This window comes from Ailuropoda melanoleuca, chromosome 7 (genome assembly GCF_002007445.2).
Source record: "Ailuropoda melanoleuca isolate Jingjing chromosome 7, ASM200744v2, whole genome shotgun sequence".
Classification (NCBI taxonomy): domain Eukaryota; kingdom Metazoa; phylum Chordata; class Mammalia; order Carnivora; family Ursidae; genus Ailuropoda; species Ailuropoda melanoleuca.
Genome location: NC_048224.1, coordinates 54,666,639 through 54,692,809, shown reverse-complemented (window position 1 = coordinate 54,692,809; position 26,171 = coordinate 54,666,639). Strand labels below are relative to the sequence as shown.

General features: G+C 43.4%; 1 protein-coding gene across 8 annotated transcripts in view; it reads left to right on the top strand.

Annotated features, from left to right (window-relative positions):
• The window catches only part of FNBP1 (formin binding protein 1), a 135,286-nt gene that overhangs the window by 45,583 nt on the left and 63,532 nt on the right, over positions 1–26,171 (top strand). For all 8 annotated transcript variants that reach the window (XM_019795266.2, XM_019795275.2, XM_011219705.3 and 5 more), the window contains exons 2-4: positions 2,983–3,098; positions 15,556–15,612; positions 16,294–16,441. In XM_019795266.2, coding sequence (XP_019650825.1) covers positions 2,983–3,098; positions 15,556–15,612; positions 16,294–16,441 — 321 coding nt within the window. The remainder of the gene's footprint in view (positions 1–2,982; positions 3,099–15,555; positions 15,613–16,293; positions 16,442–26,171) is intronic.

Here is a 26,171-nt window from a genome sequence, read left to right as displayed (position 1 = left end):
GCCAGCCAGACGCCCCTAAAGATGTTTTAATACAGCATAAAAAGAACGATACTGTATGGACAAGCAAGCACTAGCTTCTTTGTTGCTACTGAGTAAGGTTTTTAGTATTAAGATCTTCTATCTTATTTTGACCTTACTTTAGTGCTTTATGATAGCTTGTAGAATGTTCCTGAATACAGATAACTTTATTGAAAACATATTGTTGGTTTGGGGCCAGTAATTTTTAAGGGAGACTAAATTCAAATGTAGATTTTTTTAAAAAAGAGTTTTGGTATCAAAAGCTGTTGCTCTGTATTCTATACATCAGGGCTAAAAAAAAAAAAAAGAATTGCATACTCATAGAGAAAAGTATGTAGTGAGATTATCAGCAGGACAATCTAAGAGCAGATTGTGTTAGCAAGTTTTCAAGGAAACCCCTGTAACTCCTGAAAACAGTAAAGTTCTGGGGATGGGAGATGAAACAGAGAGAGGACTCTCAAATGGACGGAGGGGTGTGGAAAGGAGTTCTTAAATAAATAGGATCACTATGAAACTAGGTTAGCAAGGGGTTACCGACCAGCCCAGAGCTTTAAACAGACCTTGCTCTAAATAGCTACGAATGATTTGTAATCATGACTTGAATTGTTTGTATATTTGTTCTCTCAAGTAGTTTGAAGTGACCCACAGTCTTGTTTACACTATTAATTTGCTTGACAATCCTCGTCTTTGTAGGGAACCTAAATAAATCGCCTTCCTGACTAGTGTTCCTTGAGTGGAACCTAGATGTCCGTGGAATATGTTATTGGGGACCAAGAATCAACAAAAACCTTAAATAGTTGTCCCTTGTTTTTTATGATAATGTAAACAATTATTAGATTTAAGGACTTTTTTTTTTTAAATATTCCATTTATTTACTTGACAGAGATAGAGACAGCCAGAGAGAGAGGGAACACAAGCAGGGAGAGTGGGAGAGGAAGAAGCAGGCTCATAGCAGAGGAGCCTGATGTGGGGCTCGATCCCATAACGCCGGGATCACGCCCTGAGCCGAAGGCAGACGCCCAACCGCTTTGCCACCCAGGCGCCCCAGATTTAAGGACATTTTATGGGGATTCTTTTCCGTGAGAAAAACATTCCAGTAAAATAAAACCTTAGTTTCCCAAACTGTCCTGTGGGCCTGGGTGGGAGTAAGGTTGAGGAAATGAGTTTTCGTCAAGAAGAGAATTTCTGACATTGGAGAGAAAGTGTTTTTGACTCTGCGGGGTACCTGCTCCCACCCGAGGTGGGCTCCTAGGGAACCCCGCGTACTCATTTTCCGGTTTGCACAGCTTTGAATGGGACACAGGATGACAGCATGAGGACGGGTGTAAGGGGGGATATGCTGGGTTTTAAAACCAAGCTGAAGGATGGCACGGAGTGTGTCCCGTTGGATCGCACACACCTGTGATAGGATTAAATTCTGGCTTTGTAGTTTTGTATTTGATTTGACTCTTTTCCGTTTTCCGTGAGCCTCGTGGCTGAGCTGTGAAATTCGGCAGGGACTGCTTCTGCACCGTCAGGCCTAATGCTGCACTCGGCTGTGTTCGGCGGCCCCCGGCGGTGAAGTCCCAGGCTGGGGCCAAAGCCCGCCTTCTCTATTCCTGCTCTCTCCCGGGAGGTAGCAGCTGTTCCATCTCTCTCGGGGCAGCTCTCCCTTCCCTGCAGTGTCACGCTGACACTCCCTTCACCTCCTCAGGCCTCTCCGGGCTCGCCCTCCTGGGCCAGGCCCTCTTGACTAATTCAGTGCAGAGTTGCAGCCGACTTTGCCGACCCCCTCCTTGGACCCCTGTCTGCTTCAGATCCGGAAGCTCCCAGGCCTCCCTCCTTGAGCTCCGAATAGATCTGTGTTTCCAGCTCCCTTCTGGACATGTCACTCTCTTGTGCAGCGTGTCGCTTCACCCCAGACTGCTGCCCCTTGGCTCTCTGGTCCCGGGAGCCAGAGGCAGGGAGGCCCCCAGAATCCTGCCTCTCCCTCATATTCCTTTCCAGCCTCCTCATGCAATCGGCCACTAATACTAGCTGATTCTAGTTGTTACGGGTCTGTATATCCTCCTCTTTCCTCCCATTTTCTTTCATCTGGACTAGTGAACAATCTCCCGACTTCCACGGCCTGGCGATTCTAAACGTATCTGTGGGCGTGCCTCTCTCCTTGCAGGTTCAGCGGCTCATTTGAGCGCCCTGGTGAGGCTAAGCTCCTTTGCACCTTGTTTGAGGCCTGGGGTGATGGGCCGGGACTTTTTCCAGTTTTTTACCCACCACCATCCTTCCCTTGAGCCTTCCCCCACCTTTGCTCCAGAGGGACAAGTCCCGTCCCCCCATCCCCAGATTCCGGGATGTGTCCCCACCTTTGCAGTAGCTGTTGCTGGAATAGCATCCTCTCATTCTTCCAGGCTAGGGACCTTCAGGCACTCTGCAAGATGGGGCTCTATTTCTGTTCTTGTCGGTTCCCTGACTCTTTTCCTGGCACACAGTGTGGGTTTGATAAATGTTCGAATGTTTGAATAAAGTCCACATGAGTCATTTTATTTATCTGTTTGAAGAAAGCAGTATTTTGTAACCCTTCTTGCTCCCATTTGCTTGCCCCGAATTTCAGTGAGCAGTTTTGAGTAACTCAGAGATAACAGGTAAGGTACTGGCCAGCACGACTGAGTTGATGTGAGTGTTTCACCTCTCGGTTTTTGGACTCTGGAAAATATATTTTCCTTTGCACCAGGATGTTAACTATATCCCCAAGCCATGTTTCTAACATGAACGAATGGGTCAGAGTTCAGTACCCCAGGCAGTTTTCAAACCAAATTTGGTAATGTTGATTTAAAAACGCTCAACAAGAAAAGCACCCAGTACAATCATGGAAAATATTAGAACTGCTCTCTACACAGCGACATATTGTTGAGAGAATTGTTCACTGAAATTATATTAATCACAGAGAAGGATTATAAGGCGCTCTCTCTCTGTTTTTTTAAACAGGATCAATTTGACAACTTAGAAAAGCACACACAGTGGGGAATTGACATTCTTGAGAAATACATCAAATTTGTAAAGGAGAGGACAGAGATCGAACTCAGCTATGCAAAGCAACTCAGGTAAGTTGATATTGAAAAAGGTTATTTGTTGACTGCAGAATGGATGTAACGATAATTTATATTTTCACTTATACCGTGAATGTATAATCCTTTAAATATGTCTTTTTTGCCTTTTATATAAGGCGATATTTCAATAGAAACCATTGCTTTTGATATAGAAAATTCATTTTCTTAGAACAATAAAAATAAAAATTAAGTTATTGGCTTTAGGCTTTTTTTTTTTTTTTGAAGGATATTTTCTGAATTTTGGAGCTACTTATTTTTTTTCCAGAAAACTCCTAATTGAAATATAATATATAGAGAGACAGAAGGGCACATCATAAGTGTACAGCCCCAGAAATCTTCACAAAGTGAACACCCCCGTGTCACCAGCACCCAGATGGAGGAACAGGCAGATCCAGTCCCAGAGGCCCCCTGGCCCCTTCCGGCACACCACCCCCCTCCCATGACTGCGCACTCTTCTATTTCGAATGACGTGGGCAGTCTTGCCTGTTTTTGAACCGCATGTGAATGTATTCACTTATTAGGCACTGTTTGTATTTGGCTGCTTTTTTCTACGGTATGTTTAGAAGATTCAGTCACGTGGCTGTATATGGTGGTAGCTTGTTTCTTCACTGTTGATCTGTATTTGGGTGTGAGTATACCTCAGTTCACCCGTTCCTCTGCCATTAGGCGATTGCTCATCTCCTGTTTGGGGATATGAAGTCTGTCTACACCCAGGAGTGGAATTGTGGGGTCATAGGTAGACAGGTTTCCAAAATGCTTCTCTGGATCCACGCTCCGTCCAGCAGCCTGTAAGAGTCCTGTAAAGCAGCATCTTAAAGTGTTTGGACTGCTTACATCTTTAATGACAAAATTATCCAAGAAATTTGTGCTTTTCGATAAAATGTGTAAAAGTTGTTGGTAGGACGAAGCTGGAACTTGACATGGCAGGCACAATCTTTAATGATTTCTTGTTTGGTTGAATTGGTTGGTGCACATTGTTTTAAGACCTGTTAAAGATCCAGATGACTTTTGGTATAGAAACATTTCATTCGTTCGGGGCACCTGGGTGGCTCAGTCGGTTAAGCATCTGCCTTCAGCTCAGCTCATGATCCTGGGGTCCTGGGATCGAGCCCCACGTAGGGCTCCCTGCTCAGGCTTCTCCCTCTCCCCCCTCTCAGGCTGTGTCTCACTCTCTCTCTCTCATAAATAAATTAAAAATCTTAAAAAAAAAAAAGAAACATTTCGTTCAAATCCTGAGAGCGTCTGCAGAAGGGGTATGTCGGGTGTCACTGCGAGAAGGTGGATTCTTCTAGAGCTGGTGTTGTTTATAAACATGCACCTGAGTGGTGCGTATGGGTTGTTTCTATGGATGACACGTTCTGCTTCCATTGAGTAAATAAAGCATAAAACATATTGCTCAATGAAACAACCGTTATGACTCGCCGAATCCAGATCGATTTCTGGCACCGTGTGTGTAAACCAGCCTCACATCCTGAATGTAGCAACAGGGAAGGGGCTTCTTCACGCTCATTAGCTAAATACTGCACTGCTAGTCATAGTTTCTTTCGTGTGAAAATGGGTTACAGACATCTTTCGCCAAAATGCAGTCTCACCTTATGGATTTATCTGTTTGTTGTCTTTCTTCCTCTATGAGCTTACACTCGTCCTGTCTGGAAACTTAGTCGCTCTTGTTTTCTTCAGGAGGTTTGTGATTAGATGCCATTAATTCAGCACTTAGCAAGTGTCTGCTCGGTTCTGTGTCACGAAGGGAAAGGGCTTTCTTAGCCCCCCCTCTGGATTGCACCTGGCTTCTTGCCCTTTCACATCATCCTAGGTGAGGGATGGAGGATGCAAGGAACAAAATGGGAAGCTACTGGAAAAGAATACAAAATCCAGCGTGGGTTTAGGGTAAAGTATGATGGCTTTCCACTGACTGCTTTACCCTCTTGTGGATCACGTTTCACAACTTGAAATAGAGGATCCGTGTCAGGGTTCTGATGGCAATCTCTTGAGAAGTACTTTTCCTGAGATCTAAATATATATTTGGGAGGCTCTATGTCCAACATGGGGCTCAAACGCACAACCCCTAGATCAAAAGTCGCATGTTCCACCAACTGAGGCAGCCAGACACCCCCTGAGATTTAACTATTAACATTTGTTTCATTACATCCCTAAGAGGTATCTATCTCAACTTGTACTTGCTGGGAGAAGTTGATGGACAAGATCAAGAGTGATTGAACAAATGCCTTCAAGACCATTACTAACCCTTCAGACTGGCCTTCTTCTCCTTGATACTGAGCCCTCAGCTGGGTCCTCAATGCCAATACATAAGCATCCTTTCTATCCTTTGTCGATTTGCTTCTCCACTCACTGAAGTGACTTGGTTTCTCCCCTTTCTGCAAACCCAGGACCTCCTTTCCCATCCTCACCACTTGCTTGCTTCATCACTGAGAACATGGAAGCAGTCAGAAGAAAATGTCCTCAGACTCTCAGCCTCTGTGCCCCCCGTCCCGAGATGCTTCTGTCTAAATCCAGGCCCCCGTCTTGTGCATTTGGTGTCTCCCCTCCATCTGGCTCCGGAACTCAGCCCCAGTGGTTCTCTCTCCCACGTCCTCAGTTCTTTATTCTCTACTGGATTATTATCCTTGACCCATCAGCAGTTTTGATGGGGTGGATGCTCCCTCCTCCTTGCTTGGCCTCTGTAATTCCAGTCTTCTGGCTTCCTTCCTGCCTCACTGGGAGCTCCTTCTCAGCCCGTTCGCTGGCTCCTCCTTTGTCTCCTGCCTCTTCACCTGATGTGCCCTAGTGCCCAATCCCTGTCATCTTCCCCTCTCAATCTGTATTCCCTTGGTGATCTCATCTGGCTTTAAATAATCCACATGACCACAGCTCACAGGTATGTACCTCCAAGCTAGACCTCTGTCCTGGACTCCGACACAGATTATTCATTATCTCCTAAAACCTATCTGAAACAGAAAGGTCCAAAACCGAATCTGTCCACTTAAATCTGCATCTGCACGGCCCAGCTTTACCCCCATGCACTTGAGGGCAGCTGCCTCCTTCCTTGTTAGGTCAGAAATCCCCTCTTTCTCTGCCACTCCCCCTCCCCCATCCCCAGTCTAAGCCATCAGGAAGTCCCGGTAACTGTACTTTGCAAATTTACCCAGGATCCGACCCCTTCTCATGACCTCCACCTTGACCACTGTGGTCTAGTCCCCATCACCTCTCACCTGGGTTATTATTGAGGCTTCTGACTGGTTTCTCTTATTCCCTTCTTATCTCCTCTTGTCTGTCTGTTTTCCACAAAGCAGCAAATCAGGGCACTCTGTTCAAAATGCCAGCAACTCCCCATTTCACCCCATACATCCAGAATGCATAGTGTGGATGTCCTACAAAGCCCTATGTGATCATATCCCCCAACCTGTCTGACGTCATCTCTTTCCCCCTTCTCCTTCCTTTCTGCTCTAACCGTACCCTCCTCCTTGCTGTTTCTCGTACACCCCAGGCACGCTCTTGCCCCAGGGCTCGCCTTCCCATAATCGTATCACCTATATGTTCTTCCCGTTGATCCACGTGACCACCGCCTCGCCTCCCTTCAAGTCTTTGCTCAGATGTCACCTGCTCAGTGAGGCCTACCCCATCCCCCCGCTGTACTTTACGGTTTTTCCATAGCCCTGATAACTTTCTACCGTTCTTTATAATTTTCTTATGTATCATATTTATTGCTCATTGCCTTCCCCTCCTCTCCGCTGGAATGGACGCTGCTTAAGGGCAGGGGTTTTGGAGTTGTATTCCCTAAAGCATTCCAGTAGCATGGAACAGTGTCTCATACATAATAGGTTCTCAGTAAATAGATGTAGAAAGAGTGAATCGACAGGTCCAGGTCTAAGATGTTTGGTCCCCACTGCTTCAAGGAGAATCATGTGTTTGCATGGGCTGCGAGAGCTGATGGGGGCTTACCAACAAACAGAACAACCAACAATGTGTCAGCAGAGTACCAGGGGAGCCTAATGAATGAGACAACTTGGAGCTCACCTTCTCACTGTGGAAAACAGCCCACATGCAAATAAGCAAAAATTGAATCATTTAAAGGTAACATTTATCATCCCAGATAAGTAAAGCCAGAACACCATGGTGGGTGGGGGGTTACTTAGCTAGACTGGCCAGGGAAAACCTGTTGCTTGAGAACTGAAGGACAAAGAGAGAGGGTGGGCATGCCAAGATCTGGGTGGGGGGGTAGCTCTTCCAGGCCAAGGAACCGGCAAGTGCAAAGGTCCTGAGGTGGAAACATGTTCAAGGAATGGAAAGGCCAGGGTGACTGAAGCACGATCAACAAATGCTTGCTTGAAATATCAGTATGATGTTGAAAAAGCATGGGGCGCCTGGGAGGCACAGCGGTTAAGCGTCTGCCTTCGGCTCAGGGCGTGATCCCGGCGTTATGGGATCGAGCCCCACATCAGGCTTCTCTGCTGTGAGCCTGCTTCTTCCTCTCCCATTCCCCCTGCTTGTGTTCCCTCTCTCACTGGCTGTCTCTATCTCTGTCGAATAAATAAATAAAATCTTAAAAAAAAAATGTTATAGAAAAAGCAACATGATCTTTTTGGAGAGACTTCTGGCATTAAATCATTTTTGTTTTTTTTCAGCATTAGAGGAAAAATAATGCTAACTTATTTTAGAAGCAATGGATGATCATTGGCGCTTTGATTTCTGTAGGTGTAGGGGTTGGCAAACTACAGCCTATGTCCCAATCCATCCACTGCCTGGTTTTATAAATAAAGTTTTATAGAACCACGGCCACATCCATTCATTAATGTATTGGCTATGGCTGCTTCTGGAAACAATTACAATTGACTAGTTTCAACGGGGACCACCTGAGCGTGACCTACTTGCAAGTCTAAAATACTTACTATCCGACCCTTTACGGGAAAAGTTTACTGACCCTTGCTATAGTTACTATTTCTTCAAGGCAATGTAAGATCAAATTCCTAATAAAATTTTAAAACATTTCATTTGACCTATATTAGAGAACCAACTATTGATTGCCCTTAGCAACTGTTGGATTTTTTTAAGAAGCTAAATTATTTGTTATGACCAGATAATGAATTTGTATGATTAATAATGCCAGAGGTATAAAACGGTTTACCGTGAAGGGTCCCTTCTTCTCTTAACCCTGTCCCTGGGGACAAGAAATGTTATCAGTCTCTTGTTTATCCTTCTCGAGAAATTTTATGCCGACACAGGCAAATGAGGGTGTGTTTTCTTCCTTGCTTCCCCAGCAGTTCCGTGTGCCCTTGTCTTTCTACCTCCTGGAGATTGTTCCGAGGATTCATTATTTTTGTGGTTTTACAGTGTTGCTTTGGCTTGGTGGACGTGTTGATTGTTTCTAGTTGTTTGCAACTGGGAACAAAGTTGCAATGCATACCCTTGAGTAATCCGCTTGGACTACCCTGTCTAGAGACAGAGTTCCTAAAAGTAACGCTCTGGTTCTGGTAGAGTTCAACAAGTTGCCACTCTGAGGCTGTGACCCTTACGGCTCATACCAGGGTGTGGGGCAGTGCTACTTACCTTGACCCTCAGCGCTCCTTGGTACTGGTCTTTTCTTACCTTTGCCAACGTGATAAGTAAAAATTGCAGAGTCTGAGCCTTAGTTTGTGTTTCTCTTATTATACATGAGGTTGAACCTGTTTTTATACATTTGAGCCATTTATACTTTCTTTTTGATGAACCACTCATGTCCTGGTCAACTCTTTTTTTTTTTTTTAATTGGAGTTCATTGTCAATAAAAGGTAACTATGTAGAAACCATTTTATAAAATATATTGCATATTGTATATACAAGGAATTCAACCTACATTTTCTTTCACCATAAAAAAGACATACAAATGAAACTGAAGGATTTGCTGAACCATAAATATTAAACTCTTATAAGATTTAGCAGAAAGATTATAAATAACTTGTAGGATGTCGTTACTATTTTTTTTTAACTCCACATATATAATTTTAAGCAAGCTCAATTGACTCACTGCTAAGTAAGATAAAATAGTATTTACATGTTTTGCTTCCTCTTCTGGTTGAGCTATATAATTTGGTCTGTAACACGGTCCCACAGTTAATTTGTCTTAATTCTGCATTTATTCATTTATTTGTTTGTATTTATTTATTTATTAAAGAGAGAGAGAGTGTGTGTGTGTGTGTGTGTATGTGCACGGTAGGGGAGGGGCAGAGGGAGAGAGAATCTCAAGCACACTCTGTGCTGAGTCCAGAGCCCGATGATGGGCTGGATCCCAGGACCCTGAGATCATGACCCGAGCCAAAGCCAAGAGTCAAATGCTTAACCAACTGAACCACCCAGCCACCCCTTAATTCTGTATTTGAATACAAATGTATGCTCACCACCATTCCTTCTGCCACAGCCTCTCCACTTGTTTCTTGGCATCAAGAGAAATATGAATATTTCCTTCCCTAATGAGAGTTTGTGGAGTATTCCTTGGGGTTTGTTCCTGTTTGAAAATGCCCCCATTATTATTATTACTTGATAATAATTTGACCTGGTTCTTTTCTAGTCATATTTTCGTTCTCTCCAAACTTTGTTGCTGCATTTTTTTTTTTTTTTTGGTGGAAAAGTCTGGGGCCAGCCAGATTTTTTTTGTCTTTGTAGGTGACTTGCTTTTTTGACTATATATGTGGAGAATTTTTTGTTTCATTTAGCAGTTTGATATCATCACCAAGCGAAGCCTTGTTGTTGATCGTTCTTTGTCAATTTCCTTAAGCCCGTTCACATACAGATTCAATTCTTCATTTATTTCAGAGTAACTTTCTTCCGTTACATCTGAATATTTTTTCTGTACTGCTTACTGGGTTTATATACTTCAGAGCTATGAGTTTCCCTTATGTTAAAGCGTCTTATTCTTTAGGTAATCTTTTTCTCTGCTTTTGTTAGTTGCTTTCCTTATTATAATTATCTCAGAGCTTTCTTCTGTTAAATTTGATATCCAGCCCACTTCATTTATTAGTTCTTCGTTCATTTCCTTAACTTTGCAGTCTGTTTAGCCCATGGTCTGGGAATTCTTTGCTTCATTGGCTTTGTGTTTTTATTAAGTTTGTCTGTAGTGTAAAATATTCTGGAGGAGTTTGCTTTTGCTTCTTTTCCTTCTTTTTTCCAGATTTGTTTGTTGGTTGGTTGTTGTTGTTTTTGGTCATTCCCTCCCTCCCTCCTTTCCTTCGTTCCTGCCAACCTACCTTTCTTCCCTTCCTCCCTTCCTCCCTCCTCCCCTCTTCCTTCCTCCTTCCTTCCTTCCTTCCCACCTTCCCTCCTTTTCTTCTGTATTACATATCAGATCTTTTTACCTCACTTATGTTTAATATGGGCAGTTCAGTGAAGTGCTTGAGAGAACAGACACTAGAGTCCCAGTAACTGGAATGCATTCTTTTTCTTCCGTTCAATAGTAACACAACTTGGGGCAAATACTGTCTGTGCTTCATCTTTTTCATCTGGAAAATGTGAATAATAGTAATTCCTCCCAGGGGCGCCTGGGTGGCTCAGTCATTACACGTCTGCCTTCGGCTCAGGGCGTGATCCCAGCGATCTGGGATCGAGCCCCACATCAGGCTCCTCTGCTGAGAGCCTGCATCTTCCTCTCCTACTCCCCCTGCTTGTGTTCCCTCTATCACTGGCTGTCTCTCTCTGTCAAATAAATAAATAAAATCTTTAAAGAAAAAAAATAGTAATTCCTACCGGGATGCCTGGATGGCTCAGTCAGTGAAGCAACTGCCTTCAGCTCAGGTCATGATCCCAGGGTCCTGGGATCCAGCCCCACATCATGGGGCTCTCTGCTCAGTGGGAAGTCTGCTTCTTCCTCTGCCTCTGCCTCTCCTCCAGCTTAAAAAAAAATAGTAATTCCTCCCTTCTAAGGATGTTAAGGGGACTTAATGAGTTAAGGCCCATGCACTTCCTAAGCCTGCCTTTCTTACCCACGGCAGCAGCACCAGTGCTGCTGTTGGTTCTGACAGAGGGTAGGCGAGCATTCCTGGCCTTGCTTCTAGTACTGTTGGTCTTTCCCTCTGAGCTCCGTTATGGGGTAAGGGTGAGGCAAAGGGCCTCGTTTTGTACATTTTGTCTTTGAGACTCTGAGTGTGTTCCGGAACTTTGTTAGAGGTTCTGTTTGAGAGTTTACTCCGCTAGGTCAAAGATTTCTCCTGTTCCTTTGGAATGCCTAGGTTAGGGGTGATCTCCTGCAGGCATCCAGCTTGGATCCCTGGAGAGAGAGGATCCAGGTGGTGATCCCTGCTCCTGCCCAAATTCTGGAACCTGGGTGGTCGGCTTTCATGTCTTCTTCTCAGAGCTTTCCTGTTCCTGTTCCCTGACTGCTCACTCGCCCCTCAGTTTACTATCCTCAAAATTGATCATCAGGGTTTTGTGGGCTTATTCCTAACCCACCCCACCAAAGCAGCAGTGAGGGTGGGGGCAGCATCCCCCATGTAGTCCCAGAATCTCCTGTCCCTTACCATGGTCGCCACTTTTCAAAGTGCGCAGACTGAAGTTATGCTTCTGTCTTCATTGGCTTGTCTTCTGCTGTTGAAAATTGTCCTGGCTTTTGATTCTCACCTCTTGCTGGGAAAGCACAATTCCCTGATTGAATTTTATTCTGCTCTCTTTATCCGGAAACCTTGTGGTGAGAAAGAAAGAAAAAAACAAAACATTCCTGGACCCAACCCTGGACCTTCCATTTCAGAGGGCCTGGAACCGGGCCCAGGTATCTCCTTTTTAAAAGCTTCCCTGTGGCTCTTCAGATCAACCAAGTTTAAATCCAGTATCCTTATGAGAGGATTATATTTTTCTCTTACCTTTTAATTAGCCTGTCTGAAGAGCAAGTTTAATATATAAAACACTTAAAATTTCTCAGAAAGATCCCATAAATTTAAAGCCACTCTTTGTGGTTTATTTTCTTGCTTGGTTTTTAAGTAACCTCCTACAAAATGGGGCAAGAAAGCCCATCTCCAAGAGAATGGAAATGAAAGTTGATGTTTCTTTCTAGTGGTCCCTGAGAGAAAAATCCTGATTTTCCCTTCCAGACCTCTTAAGCTTTTAGTTTTCTACTGGCATTTATAGAGTGAATTATTCATTGGTGGTTTTAAGAAGCATTTTGAATGCTATATATGCTAACATGGTCAAAGTGAGACTCATTCATCACAACCTGATGGTCTCCGCAGGCTGTCACCCACAGCAGAATATCCCCCGTGGTCTTTAATCCTGTTTAGGATTGGACAGGTACGAAGGAACTAAAAAGAGTGCTGGTTTTACCTGCCTCTATTCAAACTATGTTTCCTTCAACTGGATATACAATTTAAGTTATTTTTATGAAGGCTTAGGACTGGAAGCTAGAAATGAAATGTGGATTTCTTAATTTTTTTAATTTATTTTTTTTCAAATATGAAGTGGGTTTTTTGGAAACCATTTATGAAATTGTTAATATTTCAAACCATGCCTTAAAAATATCTCATATGCGGGGGGTGCGTGGGTGGCTGAGTCGGCTAAATGTCTGACTCTCAATTTCAGCTCAGGTCATGATCTCAGGGTTGTGAGATCAAGCCCCACGTCGGTCTCCTCGCTGGGCATGAAGGCTGTTTAAGATTCTGTCTCCCTCTCGCTCTGCCCCTCCTCCTGCTCCTCTTCCTCTCTACCAAAAAATAAATTTAAAAGATTAACATGCAGCCGGTAGGCTTTTTAATACTCCAGTATCCTGTATATGCCACTCTACGTATATGTGGAAAAGGACCTATTGGTTATATAGTCGTCTGCTTTCCATGTGTTCGTTCCCCTTTCTATCCCCACCACCTGGAAGTAGGATGGACTGTTTTTACTAAATCTACCTTTTAAAGGAGAGACTGTGGTAAACCAACTCAAAGAACTGTACAGGGCTTTCTTTTTTTTTTTTTTATCAATATTTTTGAAGATTTTAGTTATTTATTTGAGAGAAAGAGAGAAAGCACCAGCCGGCGGTGGGGGGGACAGAGAAGCAGGCTCCCCACTGAGCAGGGAGCCCAATATAAGACTTGATCCCAGGGCTCTGGGATCGTGACCTGAGCCAAAGGCAGACGCTTAACAGACTGAGCCACCCAGGCACCCCTGTACTGTGCTTTCAACAAACAAGATTTCTCTCCTTTGTGTTTTTTTTTTCTTTAAGCCATGTTTATTTATTTATTTGTTTAAAATATTTTATTTTTAAGTAATCTGTATACCCATTGTGGGGGCTTGACCTCACAATCCCAAGATCGAGAGTCGCACGCTCCACCAACTGAGCCAGCCAGGCGCCCCTAAGCCACATTTTTAAAGGAAATGGTGTTTTTCGGCATTCTTTTGGATCTCGATTTATTAGGTAAACTGTACTATGCATTGAGAGTATCAGCAGAGAAAATATGATGTGGTTTATTGAAGTAGGTCACACAAGAGCAACCTTCAAGCAGGAACATTCTCCTTTCATCAGTTGTTAATTATAATTAATAGTTAAAAATTAATTATAATTTTGAAATTATCATATACTCATGTCTTCATTTTACTTTTATATCATTATTATTATTATTATTACCATTATTATCATTATTTTAAGTCAGCTCTATGCCCAATGTGGGGCTTGAACTCATGTACCCCGAGGTCAAGAGTTGCATGCTTCACTCACTGAGCCAGCCAGGTGCCCTTCCTATCTTCATTTTATTTTATTTATTTTATTTTTAAAAGATTTTATTTACTGACTTGTCAGAGAGAGAGCACACATGCAGGCGGAGCGGCAGACAGGGAGAAGCAGGTTCCCTGCTGAGCAAAGAGCCTGATGCAGGACTCAATCCCAGGACCCTGGGATCCTGACCTGAGCCTAAGCCAGATGCTTAACCGACTGAGCCACCGAGGCGTCCCCATATCTTCATCGTAAATGACAACAATCGATATTCTGTTGGGTGTTACATATTCCCTCTGAAAACTTGAAGGGCAATAGAGGTCATTTCATCGAACCCCTCGAACTCACAGATGAGGAGCTGGACTCACAGACTTGCCCGTTCATTTGTCTGGCATCATGCCATCCCAGAGCAATGTCCTTTGTACTCAAGTCCGTTGCCTCGTGTCATCTAGGAACACCTGTTAGAGATGAAATCACGTCTACTTTGTATGTAAAATGTACCATGATCAAAATTGTAAACTTACGATGGCACATTTTTTTCTAGACGAATCTGTAGATTCAAGGGCAGTAAAAGAAAATGTGAAATAATGAAAGTAGGTACTAGGAAAGAGGAATAGAAACGGGATAAACAGGGAAGTGAATACTGAGATGTGGTCAAGTGAGGACCCCCCACTGTGGACCATTAGTCAGCCTCTCCTAGCTATTTCCCTAAACTACAGTCACCAAAGTCAGGTCCCACAAGAAATCAGCTGGTGGGACTCATGTGAGTGAGTTTTGCTTTTTTCAGGCTTGCCTCCTGGTTTTTGTGTAAATTTAAGCATGTTAAGTGTAGAGATTATCTGGATTCTTGACCCAGAGGTGAGATTAGGAAGAGAAGTGTGAGTGATTTTTGTCTCCTCTGAGTGTGTTCAGTGCAAACTTGCTGGAGGTTAAAAGTCCTCCTAATTAAATGTCTTAGCATGAACAGCCCCCAGATTCCTTTCCCTTTCATTAGCTCTTCGGGGCAACAGCCACAGCCTTGATAACATGCCCTTGGCACTTGGATTTTTTTTTTTAAGATTTATTTATTTATTTTAGAGAGCACGAGTGGGAGGGGCAGGGGGAGAGGGAGAGAATCCCAAGCAGACTCCCCGCTGAGTGCGGAGCCTGACACTGGTCTCAATTCCAGGACCCAGAGATCAGGACCAAAACCAAGAGACGGACGCTTAACCCACTGCGCCACCCAGGCGCCTGGCACTTGGATTTTTAATTTGAACATTTGGACATAGTCCACATGCTTTCCTTGGAGCATCGTGAAGATAAGCAGGAGGGAACAGTAGCCTGGAGGGGAACTCGCCCTCAGCTCATTGCTACATACGAAATCTGCTATGTGTATGCACATGGTCTATATTCTCCAATTAAAGTCAGCTTGTAACAGCCCGGTTAGCACCAGCTAGTGCCCCTTTGTGTTCTTATGTGCTCTACCTTTGAGGTAAAAGAGTCAAAGCAATGCAAGTTCTTCCTAACCAGAGATTTATCACCCATGCAGAAAGATGGAAGGAAGCAGGGTGCCAGGCTGGCTCATTGGGAAGAGCATGCGACTCTTGACCTCGGGGTCGTGAGGTCCAGCCCCACGTTGGGTCATAGAGATGACTTTTAAAAAAAAAAAAAAAAAAAGGAAGGAAATAAATGGATTTCAACTGTGGCCATTTTGTGATTTTTTTTTTTTTTTAACTTGTACGCAAAAGCACTGACTTCATCTTTCATTCCTGATTTCTCAATCATCTTTCAATAGAAGGTGACATGTCTGCATTTTTGTTTTAGGAACCTCGCAAAGAAATACCAACCTAAAAAGAACTCGAAGGAGGAAGAAGAATACAGGTCTGTTTAATTAGGTGCTGATACCTTTATGCCTGTTGTGATGATGATGAAGGAAAGGAGAAAGGAAATCTGCAAAAATAAGCTGCATTCCCCACTCCTATTTGTGCTAGTTTTTAAATTGGCAGCGAGAACAATAAAAACCCTACTCAACTAACTTATGCTGAGTCACTAGACCTGTTCCAGATTGTTTCAATTAAGGTAATTGGGAAAAGCTTAGAATATAATCCAAGCAAATACAGGAAGTGTGGATTATGCATTCCACAGACTTGATTTACTTTGGTAATATCAGGAGTGTCTTTCATTGAGAAATATGTCTATTTCAGTCAGCAACTTAGGCACCTTAACATGGACGGCCCAAAAGTATTCTAATTTAGATCTAAACATCCATTGCATTTGTGCCTATAGCATGTATCGGTATTTGGGGTCCTGTTTGGACCAGGTATTAACAAAGCCAAATACTGCCTTAGAGAGTGATTCAGTATCACAAAATGCAAAGTGTTTCAGTTGTAATTAATTCTGAGCCATTTTGACTAGAACACTCTTATGAGTAATGAACTGTCAGGATCCTATGGGACTTCGATGCACATTAACCTGATTTTAATTACTATTTTGTCAGCACATAAAGTGTTAGAACGGACAGGGCCTTGTTTGAAAAAGAGTGGTGTGTGTTCATTTCTGTAGGTATACAGCTTGTAAAGCCTTCCTTTCCACCCTGAACGAAATGAACGATTACGCTGGGCAGCATGAAGTTATCTCCGAGAACATGACCTCGAACATCACTGTGGAGTTAGCCCGCTACGTCCAGGAGCTGAAGCAGGAGAGGAAATCGGTAACAAAAGTTTGTTTTTTCTTCTAAGAGATGGATCAGGGATAATGGGGATATCCCTAGAAGCTTTTAAATTAAATACATCGTATAAGATGGTGGGTCTTGAACTGAATTGTATAAAAATCACGGACCCTGTTCTTAGAAGGTGTTTCTAGGTCTTTACTAGGGTCCCTCAGACACTGAAACTTATCTGAGGACCCCCAGGATACTAATCCCTTTGAGGAATTTAAATATATTTCCGGATGTCAGACATAAAAGGAGTAAGCAATATAAGATAGTACATGCAGTGTGGAATAAATAGGATTAAAATAAATGCTTATAATGTGTTCTCAAAAGCCAGAAAGTTGATTCTCAGTTCCATCTCCTCTGTTCTCGGGCTCCTTCATCATCCAACGAAGAGGCCCTTTTGGTTCCTCCTGCCTTTGTTATCATCTTTTCATAGCTCCTATTGTTAACAAAGGAGAAAAATGCACACTCACACAAAGTATATTCATAGTCAAGGTTTTGTCCTAAAAGATTTATTTCTAAGCTGTGGTCTGTGTCATTGTTCTCTGATCGCTTATGCAGTGCATCATAATTTGTTAGTAATAAAGTACTAAATCTGGCCCATGATAATACTTTTTTCATTTAAGTTCGAGTCTGCCATAATTCTTTTGGGGCTCTGGAGATGCAGGAGCCAGTAGGGAAGATGGGGTTCCTGTTGAAGCCAAAGAGATACTAAATAATAATGACCAAAATAATTATTTAATTGCAATTGTGATTATTGCTACAAAGTATGAGTACAGGTGCTCTAGGAGGAGATGATAGGAATACCCAACATGCTCGTGCTCAGGATCAGGGAGAAGCTTCCCAGGACCCTTCACAGCTTACGTTTTAACAAGACTCAAGGTATGAGGAGCAGTTGCCTGGGACAAGCAATAGAGGTAGCAGCCAGTGCAAAGGCCCTGAGACATGCAGGTATTTGGAACATATGAGACATTTACTTCTTTCTAAGCTATAAATAGTTAGCACATGGCTTTGGGTATGTTTAGTAGTTAAAAACAGATATATGCCTTAAGATCAACCTGTTCGCTTGGGAAAACACACACACACAGGTTCATAAACAGAGATGAAATTTTTATCTATTCACATTAGAGCTATGGATCTCAACTGGGCACAATTTTTCTCCCCACCCCGGCAACACCTGCCAGTATCTGGAGATAGTTTTGGTTGTCTAGGGATTAGTGGCGGGTGGGGTGGGGGGGTTGCCATTGGCATCTGGTGGGTAGAACCAGAGGTGCTGTTGAACATTTTACAATGCACAGGACAGCCTTCTCAAAGAAGAATTACCTGGCCCATAATGTCCGTAGTGCCCAGACTGCGAAACCCTGCGCTAGTAAGCCCCAAATTAGATGACAGCATCTTCCAGACCATTCATTAAAGAAGATCATTTTTAGGATGGAAAGGAAGCAGTGAAACAGAATACTAAGGTTCAGAATGAAGCACAAATGCCTAATATAATCATACAGTAAATACAATAAATCTGAACATGATATTGGACTGCTTCCCTGGGTTCTTGAACTTCCCTCAACCTTGCAAAGTTTATGCCTTCTTCCTGTTTGTTTCTTTGTTCAGTGCTTTGTGTCTCTTGACTGACCTTCATCCACCCATATAGCTTAGAAATTTGGCCAACACCCTAAACAAGAACTCTCTGCATTTACCTTAGTACAGAATATAAATTCTGTTTCTGGAGTGAATCATGAAATAGGAACCCATATAACCTGGCTTCCTGTTACTTTTTTGAATGCCTCTCCTCCAACCACATGGCCCTCTTGCTGCTCCTCAACCTCGCCCCGTGTGTGATCCTGCCTCAGGGCCTTTGCACTGGCTGTTCTCTCCTTGGAAAGCTGTTCCCCCAGGTATTTGCAGAGCTCACTTGCGGACTTCTTCTCAGGAATATCGCCTTCTCGAGGTCTGTCTTGTCTACCTTATTTTAAATGACCAAGTCCCTCTTCTCCTTCCCCTCCTCATTCCCACCACCTTCCCTGCTTTACTGTTCTTCCATAGTGCTTACCAGCATCTAACATTTTATATACTTGTTTGTTTTCTTTCATCTCACACTAGAATTAAGCTCCTCGAGGGCAAGAATTTTCTTGGCTACTGTCATATCGCAAGCACCTGGAAGAGTGCCAGGGCGGCAGAAAGAATTAGGAAGTAGAGAGAAGCAGTCTCAGACTCAACTTCGTTCTTAGTTAGACTTCGTGTCGCTAGGGGACGATCCTTGTATTTCTTTTTGTGTTATGATTGGGTCCTTTTGTTTTATTCACTCACTGCTGATCATGCATCTTTTGTACAGTCCATCATATCTGTAGTTTGAATCCTGTTCCTTTTTTTTATCAGAAATTATAGTAATTTATAGAGTAAATTATAGGTGATACAGATACACATTAAATAATATCTTGCAATACGTAGTGTTCCTTTTATTTTAGGGAGAATTACAAGCACACATCTGAGTCAGAGGTTCTCCTGGGAAGAACTACAAACACCACGCTCTCTTGAAGCACTTTGTAATTACATTAAAATGACATTTTAGGAAATTGGGAAACCTTTTAAAATTCTAGAAAGAAAGAATATAGTGCGTAAATGCATATTTGTGGTGTTTTCATAGACTGCATCGTGAACATTTTTGCTTTTTTTTCTACATAATATTTACCATTATTTTGAATGACTGCATAATGTGGCATTACGTTGTCTGTCGATACACTGTGACTTTAAAAATTACTCTGATTATATTGGCTATTTAATTGTTTGGCCTCGAGTCTTCATTTTTAGGGATTATAATAACTAATATCTAGCAGGCTTTACATTTCATCTTCATGGCACCCCTTGGGGAGGGGGACCATTACACATTTTACTCCAGACCAGGAGGCTGGAGGCAGCAATGCGGGCAGGCTCATCCCGGGGCTGGAGCTGGGTGTCTCTTAGGGCTGTGTGTGTTCGCATGCATGTTTTTGTTTCCACTGAGTGACGTGCTTTAACTTACATCCAAGGATGCCAGGTTAAACGGTGTCAACGTCTTCATGGGCAGTTAGCTGTAGATAAGGTACTCCTTGAGGTCAAACCATGAGGACCAATCTCTCTCCTTTAGAGCTTTCCCTTTTGGCTCCTCTGACTCTGCTTAGTGAGTGTTCTTACTTATTTTTGAAAAGATGGTTCTTGGGGCACCTGGTTGTCTCAGTCGGTGAAGCATCTGCCTTTGGCTCAGGTCATGATCTTAGGGTCCTGGGATCAAGCCCCACGTCAGGCTCTCCACTCAGTGGGGAGTCTGCTTCTCCCTCTCCCTCTCTGCTCTCTCTCTCTCTCTTTCAAATAAATCAATAAAAATCTTAAAAAAAAAAAGATGACTCTTAAAAACACAATAGAATGGGTTCTTCTCCACTTTCTGGTAACATTCATGACTGGCAGAAAAGCACAACAGAACTGGAACTCAAATCCAGGTCTTCTGGTAGCACAGCCAGTGGCCTTTTTGCCATGCTGCTGCGAAGGGCTGACAGCATGCTTCAGATCTGCCCTAGAAGAGGGAGCGCCCAAACCAGCTGTGTGTCCACGGCTCCCTGGGAGGCTGTCGGGCTAGGAGAGGAAAGGACATTCCAGTCAACAGAGGGCTTGGGACTCCAGCAGCCCCACCAGCTGTGACACCTCAGACCAGGTTACGAAGGCCCTCTGAGTCCCCAGTCTGAGTCTGTAGTGAGGGCCAATCACGACCGCCTTACTAAGTTGGTACAAGCCACACAGCATCGTGCTTGAGTACATTGTTATATAAGCATGCACGCTCAAGGGCATTCTGTTCCTTAGTACAAAATCTCCTTTCTACCCTAGAACATTCTTTTTCTTTTTCTTTTTTTTTCCTTAAGATTTTATTTATTTATTTGTCAGAGACAGAGAGCACAAGCAGGGGGAGCAGCAGGCAGAGGGGGAAGCAGGCTCCTCGCTGAGAAAGGAGCCTGATGCGTGATTCGATTCCAGGACCCTGGGATCATGACCTGAGCTGAAGGCAGATACTTACCCGACTGAGCCACCCAGGTGTTCCCCCCCGCCCACCCCGGGGCGTTCTGATCAGGATTTATTACAGAAAGCAGGAATGTATGCAGGCCTCCCTATGACCATATATCATAACAGTATGGCCCAGTGCATTTAAAAAGACCTTTCTAAAAATGTTGAATTGGCGGTTGGCATTGAAACAAGCGGCTTTCACCGTTTTAGGTCTCGCTAGTATTTCCCATAGCTGACCAGAAATCATGTCTTGCTTAAGTACCAGTCTTAACCATTAGTATAATACGTTTTGGGCCATTTGACACAGCGGCGAAATCCTATCTGCCCAAAGGGATGATTTCGAATTTATAGGATCACTGCTGGATCTCATCACTGCTTATAGAGTATTTCCAAGTTCAGTTTGGAATGCTACTGGAAAATGATCTCTCCTCTAGATTTTGCTATGTTTGAATAGACGAATCTCTCAAACAACAGCTCATTCTGCAAAAGATGTTTCCTTCCCTCTGGATTTGAAAGGAAGGTAGTAAGAAGGAAGTAAGTAGAGGGAGAGATGGACATTCTTCTCACCTTAGGGGCCATTTCGTGATAATGAGCCAGCTGTGTGTCCTTGAAGTCTTAAAAATCTCCCACTGTAAAATAGGATAACGCCTGCCGTTCGTGTTCTTTGGAGAAAAGATGGGTTTTAGGCGGCAATGTCCACACCTACCTTGTTCCCATATTACGTGCAGCTCTCTCACATAGTATCATGAGTAACCAGTGTCTGTCCTGAGACACAAATCTGTAGGCTTGTTGTTACAAAAATTCATTGATTTTTCAAAAGTAACTTCTTTCAAAGGAAACCCAGACTTGCTGTCTGCAAGGAGTTTAGGTTCTTTCCTGCCTGGTGTCTGAGCCAGCAACAATTCCCATCGGGTTGCGTGAACAGTCCTGGGAACCCCCAGTGAGGGGGCTCTTAATTTCTTCACCTAACGGGCTCCCCTGCAGAAATTATATTTCTGGCAAGATATGCACCTTCTCTTTAGAGTAATAGTATCAGTGGCCAGTCTTTGGGGCAAACGTCAATCAAAGTACACAGTGACAGTTCCTTTGCTTCATATTCAGTTTTTTGTCTGCAAATGTAAATTAGCAATAAATCTGTACAATGTGGCAATGTCTGGGATTTACTCGTGTGCAGTAGAAATTACTGGGAAAGCAACATTCTTTATAAGGCAACATGATTAGTTTTAATGTGTAAAAGCTGGGAATTTTATACTTGCCTGATTTTCCTAGATTTGACAGATTTACAGTGAGTACAATATTCATGTCTTTTAGCTGACATGCAAAAAGAACTTCTATTTCTTGGGGCGCCGGGTGGCTCAGTCAGTTGAGCATCCAACTCTTAATCTCCACTCAGGTCTTGATCTCAGGCTCCGCGTCGGGCTCCATGCTGGGCATGAAGCCTATTTAAAAAAAGAAAAAGAAAAAAAACTTGTATTTCTCTTATGTACTCTTCCCCTTTTTTGAAGGCGGGGTGCTATGATTCATGTATCAGTCACCAGTATTTTTAAAGAATGTTACCAAAACTCTGGATTAAAGAACAAAAACTCAAAATTTTTATAAATCAGGGGCGCCTGGGTGGCACAGCGGTTCAGCGTCTGCCTTTGGCCCAGGGCGTGATCCCGCGGTCCTGGGATCGAGTCCCACATCAGGCTCCTCTGCCATGAGCCTGCTTCTTCCTCTCCCACTCCCCCTGCTTGTGTTCCTTCTCTAACTGGCTGTCTCTATCTCTGTCAAATAAATAAATAAAATCTTAAAAAAATTTTTTATAAATCAAAACCCTTATTTTTCCAAGTTACCTTCTAAAATTTCACTTATAGACATAAAGATATTGATATGTATAGAGACTGATAGAGATATATACATAATATCTCTATAAAGATATTACATATATAGCACTTAAGCATATTAGTCCTATGTAGATATAATTTGTATTTTTCTTTATTCCCCATTTAATATCATAAGCGGTTTTCATTTTTCTACATGAAAACATGTAGTTTTAATCGTGGGAATTTTAGTGGCTATGCATTATTCTAATGCTATTATCCTTCACTTAACGAGTTCTTTAATATTTGATCGGTAGGGTATTACCAGTTTCTGATTATTTACTTACTTTTAGTTATATAAACAATACTGCAGAGAACTCACTACTCTAATAGCTCTTTTGTGTGTGGGGTGGGGATCGTTCCTCCAAGCTAAATTCGAGAGTAGGGGGTCAAACATACATGAGTTATGGTTGTTAATTAAGCTTTAGTCATTTAGAAGAGTAATGGTCTTTAGCAGAAGTATAGGTGAGATTCCTAAGTCACTGAAATAGTCAATGAGGTTGTGAATTAGCTGGTCTAAAATGTGAGTAGCTCAGAGTTGCTCTCAGATATATTCCTCCATAAGAACTATGGTAAATACACCCTTGTTGGCGATTTTTTCACGTTGAATCAAGTTATTAGAGAATTTCAGAGAGATTGTTTGGTTCAGCTCCAGCCTTTGAGTCTGTCTCAGGGTTGTCCACAGTGATCACCACTAACCGCATAAGAGGGATTTATGGAGATTTGTAGCTCCTGGAGGGGGTCAGGAGGTTCCGGCCAGCATTTACTGGAACCTCCAAGTAAACTTCTCTCGGCAGGTGGAAAGTATGGTTCATTATAAAATATTGGCCAGGAGCAGAATCGTTTTTTGGCAGCGGTTGTCTGAAAAGTTCTAGAGGAAACAATTATACAATACCTTCAGTGACTCACTAAAATTTTTATAAACTCAGAGAGTGCTTACAAGACCCCACATTACTTAGAATTGACCAGTTATATTTTTTTCCCTGAGGTTTCAGGGATGTTTAAAAATTGATACTGAAAGATACAGTCATCTCAAAGTTAGGTATTGGGTAGGTCCTCTTTAGGACGTTAGGGAGGGACTGAATTTCCTATAAGGCAGTTTTGTAACAGGGACTGACCCTACTATGGTTAGAACATGTTTTTATAAGAGATTACAGCAAACAAATTCTAGCATGAGGGAATGCAAAAACTAAAAGGATCTTACGTATATGATCAAGTCATTACAAACCTATTTCTGATCTGTTCGGTCCTATTGAGATGCAACTGGGGTACTCTGTTATAAAGCCAGGACCTATGGGAAGAAAACACAGAAAGCCAAGAAACACTTTGATTTCATGGCCTGGAAGAGGAGAGTTTTAATAATAGTTCCTCTTTCCTGGGGTTACCACTTCTATTTAAATAAATCCCAAAGCGAGGAGCCCTCTAGAAGTCGTTGGTCTTCTGCGTGTGTCATGCTGATGGGACACCCACTGATTGCCCCTGGTCTAATGGCTCTCTAGCAGGTGTATTTGGTTTTGTTATGTCTTCTTTGTTCGAGAGGACATGTGATCGTGTGCTGTTCATCAAGGCCCTGTCACCTGCAGAAGCATTAAAATTTTATCCTAGCATTAATGGAATGACATACCCAGTTATCAGGAGGCTGACATTCTGTTCTTGATTCCCTGGACTTGAAGTGCAACTTTGGGTTTTGTGTTTCTCCCTCGTGAGCTGGAACGGGACCTTCTTTTTCTTCTAAGAACCGGGAATTATTTGACTGGTGTTTTGTGTCCCAGCTGACTCCCCTGTATCCAGGCACCTGTTTGCCATCTCCCCGGACGAGCCCAATGCAGCATCCACCAGTGCAACATTGTCCGTGGGGGCCCTGGAGCCCAACAGCACTAGGAATGAGGCCCCAGACCTGTGCAATGCAGTAGCCTTTTTATCCCATCCAAAAAGAAACTTTGGATCCCCCAAACTCCTTTATCCCACCCCGTTCCAATCTGCTTTTCCTCCATTCAGTAAATGGCAGTCCTTTTTAACCTAGTTGTTCTGGCCAAAACCATAGGGCACCCAGGACTTCTTTTTCCTTCACACGCCATCTTCTATATAGTATCAGGTCATGTCGGCTCTACCTTCAGTCAATGTTCTGAATTCAAACACTTCTCACCCCTCGTCCGGTCCCTCCTCCCCTCACCTGGAGGACTGCCCCAAGCCTCTGCTTCATCCCTCCGCTCCCAGGCTCCCCCCGTGGTCCATGGCGCAGCTCCCTGTCTCCACCTGTGCTGCCAGCTGTCCCAGGAGCAAGTGCAGCAGCCGCCTCCCTGGTCCCTCTACCACGCCTGCCCCGTTTGGTACAATCTCCACGAGCAGCCCACACAACCTTGTGATAACGCAGATCAGACCACATCCCTTTCTTTCTCAGTCTTTGGTAGCTTTCCCTCACACTCACGTGGCCTGGGAAGCGGTCCGCGGCCCAGCCCTTTCCTGCTTCTGCCTTATCTCTCATCTTGGTCTGATCACATTGGCACCAGCATTCACACACGAAACCCTTTTCTGCTTCAGGGCATCTCCACTGCCATTCCAGCTGCTTGGAAGGGTGTTTCCTTTCCCAGACCTTTGCAAATTCACGCCTCCACTTTGTTTGAGAAGCATCATCCAGATCTATCTAAAATGCCCCTGGGCCCACAGGCCCCCTCTCTGTCCACTTGTCCTCTTTCTCCTACCACTGTGTCCACTGGGTTTCACAAGGACAGCACCCGGCACAAGCAGCACCGTGCCCCTGGGGGCATGCAATTAACATGCGTGGAATGAATGAATGAATTCGATTGTAAGAGCTTTCAGCCTTTTGGGGAAGGATTACCACCCCTAAAGTCTCACCCTTGGTCACCCTTGCACTCTATGTGAAACTCTTAACTGATGGTGATTCTCCTGGGTTTGGAAGTAAGAGATTGATACCCTCAGGAGGATCAAGTGAGAGGCATCACTGCTTAATATTGATCCTTTTAAGATTCTTTCATCCCAAGAGTTAATCAGGAGGCGCCTAGCTGGCTCAGTCCACAGAGCACGTGACTTAATCGCGAGGGTGTGAGTTCAAGCCCCACATTGGGCACTGAGCTAACTTTAAAAAAAAAAAAAAAGAGAGTTAATCGAGATTCTTAGAAACAATTAGAATTTTAAGGACTATGAAAGAAGGGATTATTCTGAAGAGCAGATACAAGCCTCCTGGAGTCGAGGTAAATTGTGAACGTGTGGAGCGATCTGGGTAGCAAAAGCCAGCATGAGAATGACAGGAGCGGTGGAGAGAAGGCACACCAGGAGAGGAGCAAGAGTAACTTGGCACTGGCTGCTGGACCATGCGTGGGGTCCCCTGCCCGGTGCCCAGATGGTCGGGGGGATGGGTAGAGTTAAGCAACTGAGCCTGACACTGGGAGGTAGGCATGTTAGGAACTTGAAACAAGTTCACTGAGAAGGTATTTTTGTTATAAATGGATTGGGGGGAATGGACCTTCCTGAATAAATCATATTTATTTAATCATATGACCATACTGCGTAAATCAGAATGCGGCTGCCATCACGAATGCTTCTAGGTTTATGGTTTGGGATTGGAGCGATGGGGCAAAGTGTTCCCTTGAGCAGGGCTGACGGTGTTTGAGTTTCCTCCACAGTCCCCGTCCATGTCTCTGCCACAGAGATTCATAATTGCATTAATTAATTCTGAGTCAGGCTTAGAAGCTGCTAGTGTTCAGACCCACCACACTGTGGGTTTTGAGGAAATTATAATATTTGTCACAGACATATTTTCTGCAAGCTCCTTTTTTCCTTGCCCTTTTCAAGCCTGGTGTTCCTTTGTTTTCATCTGT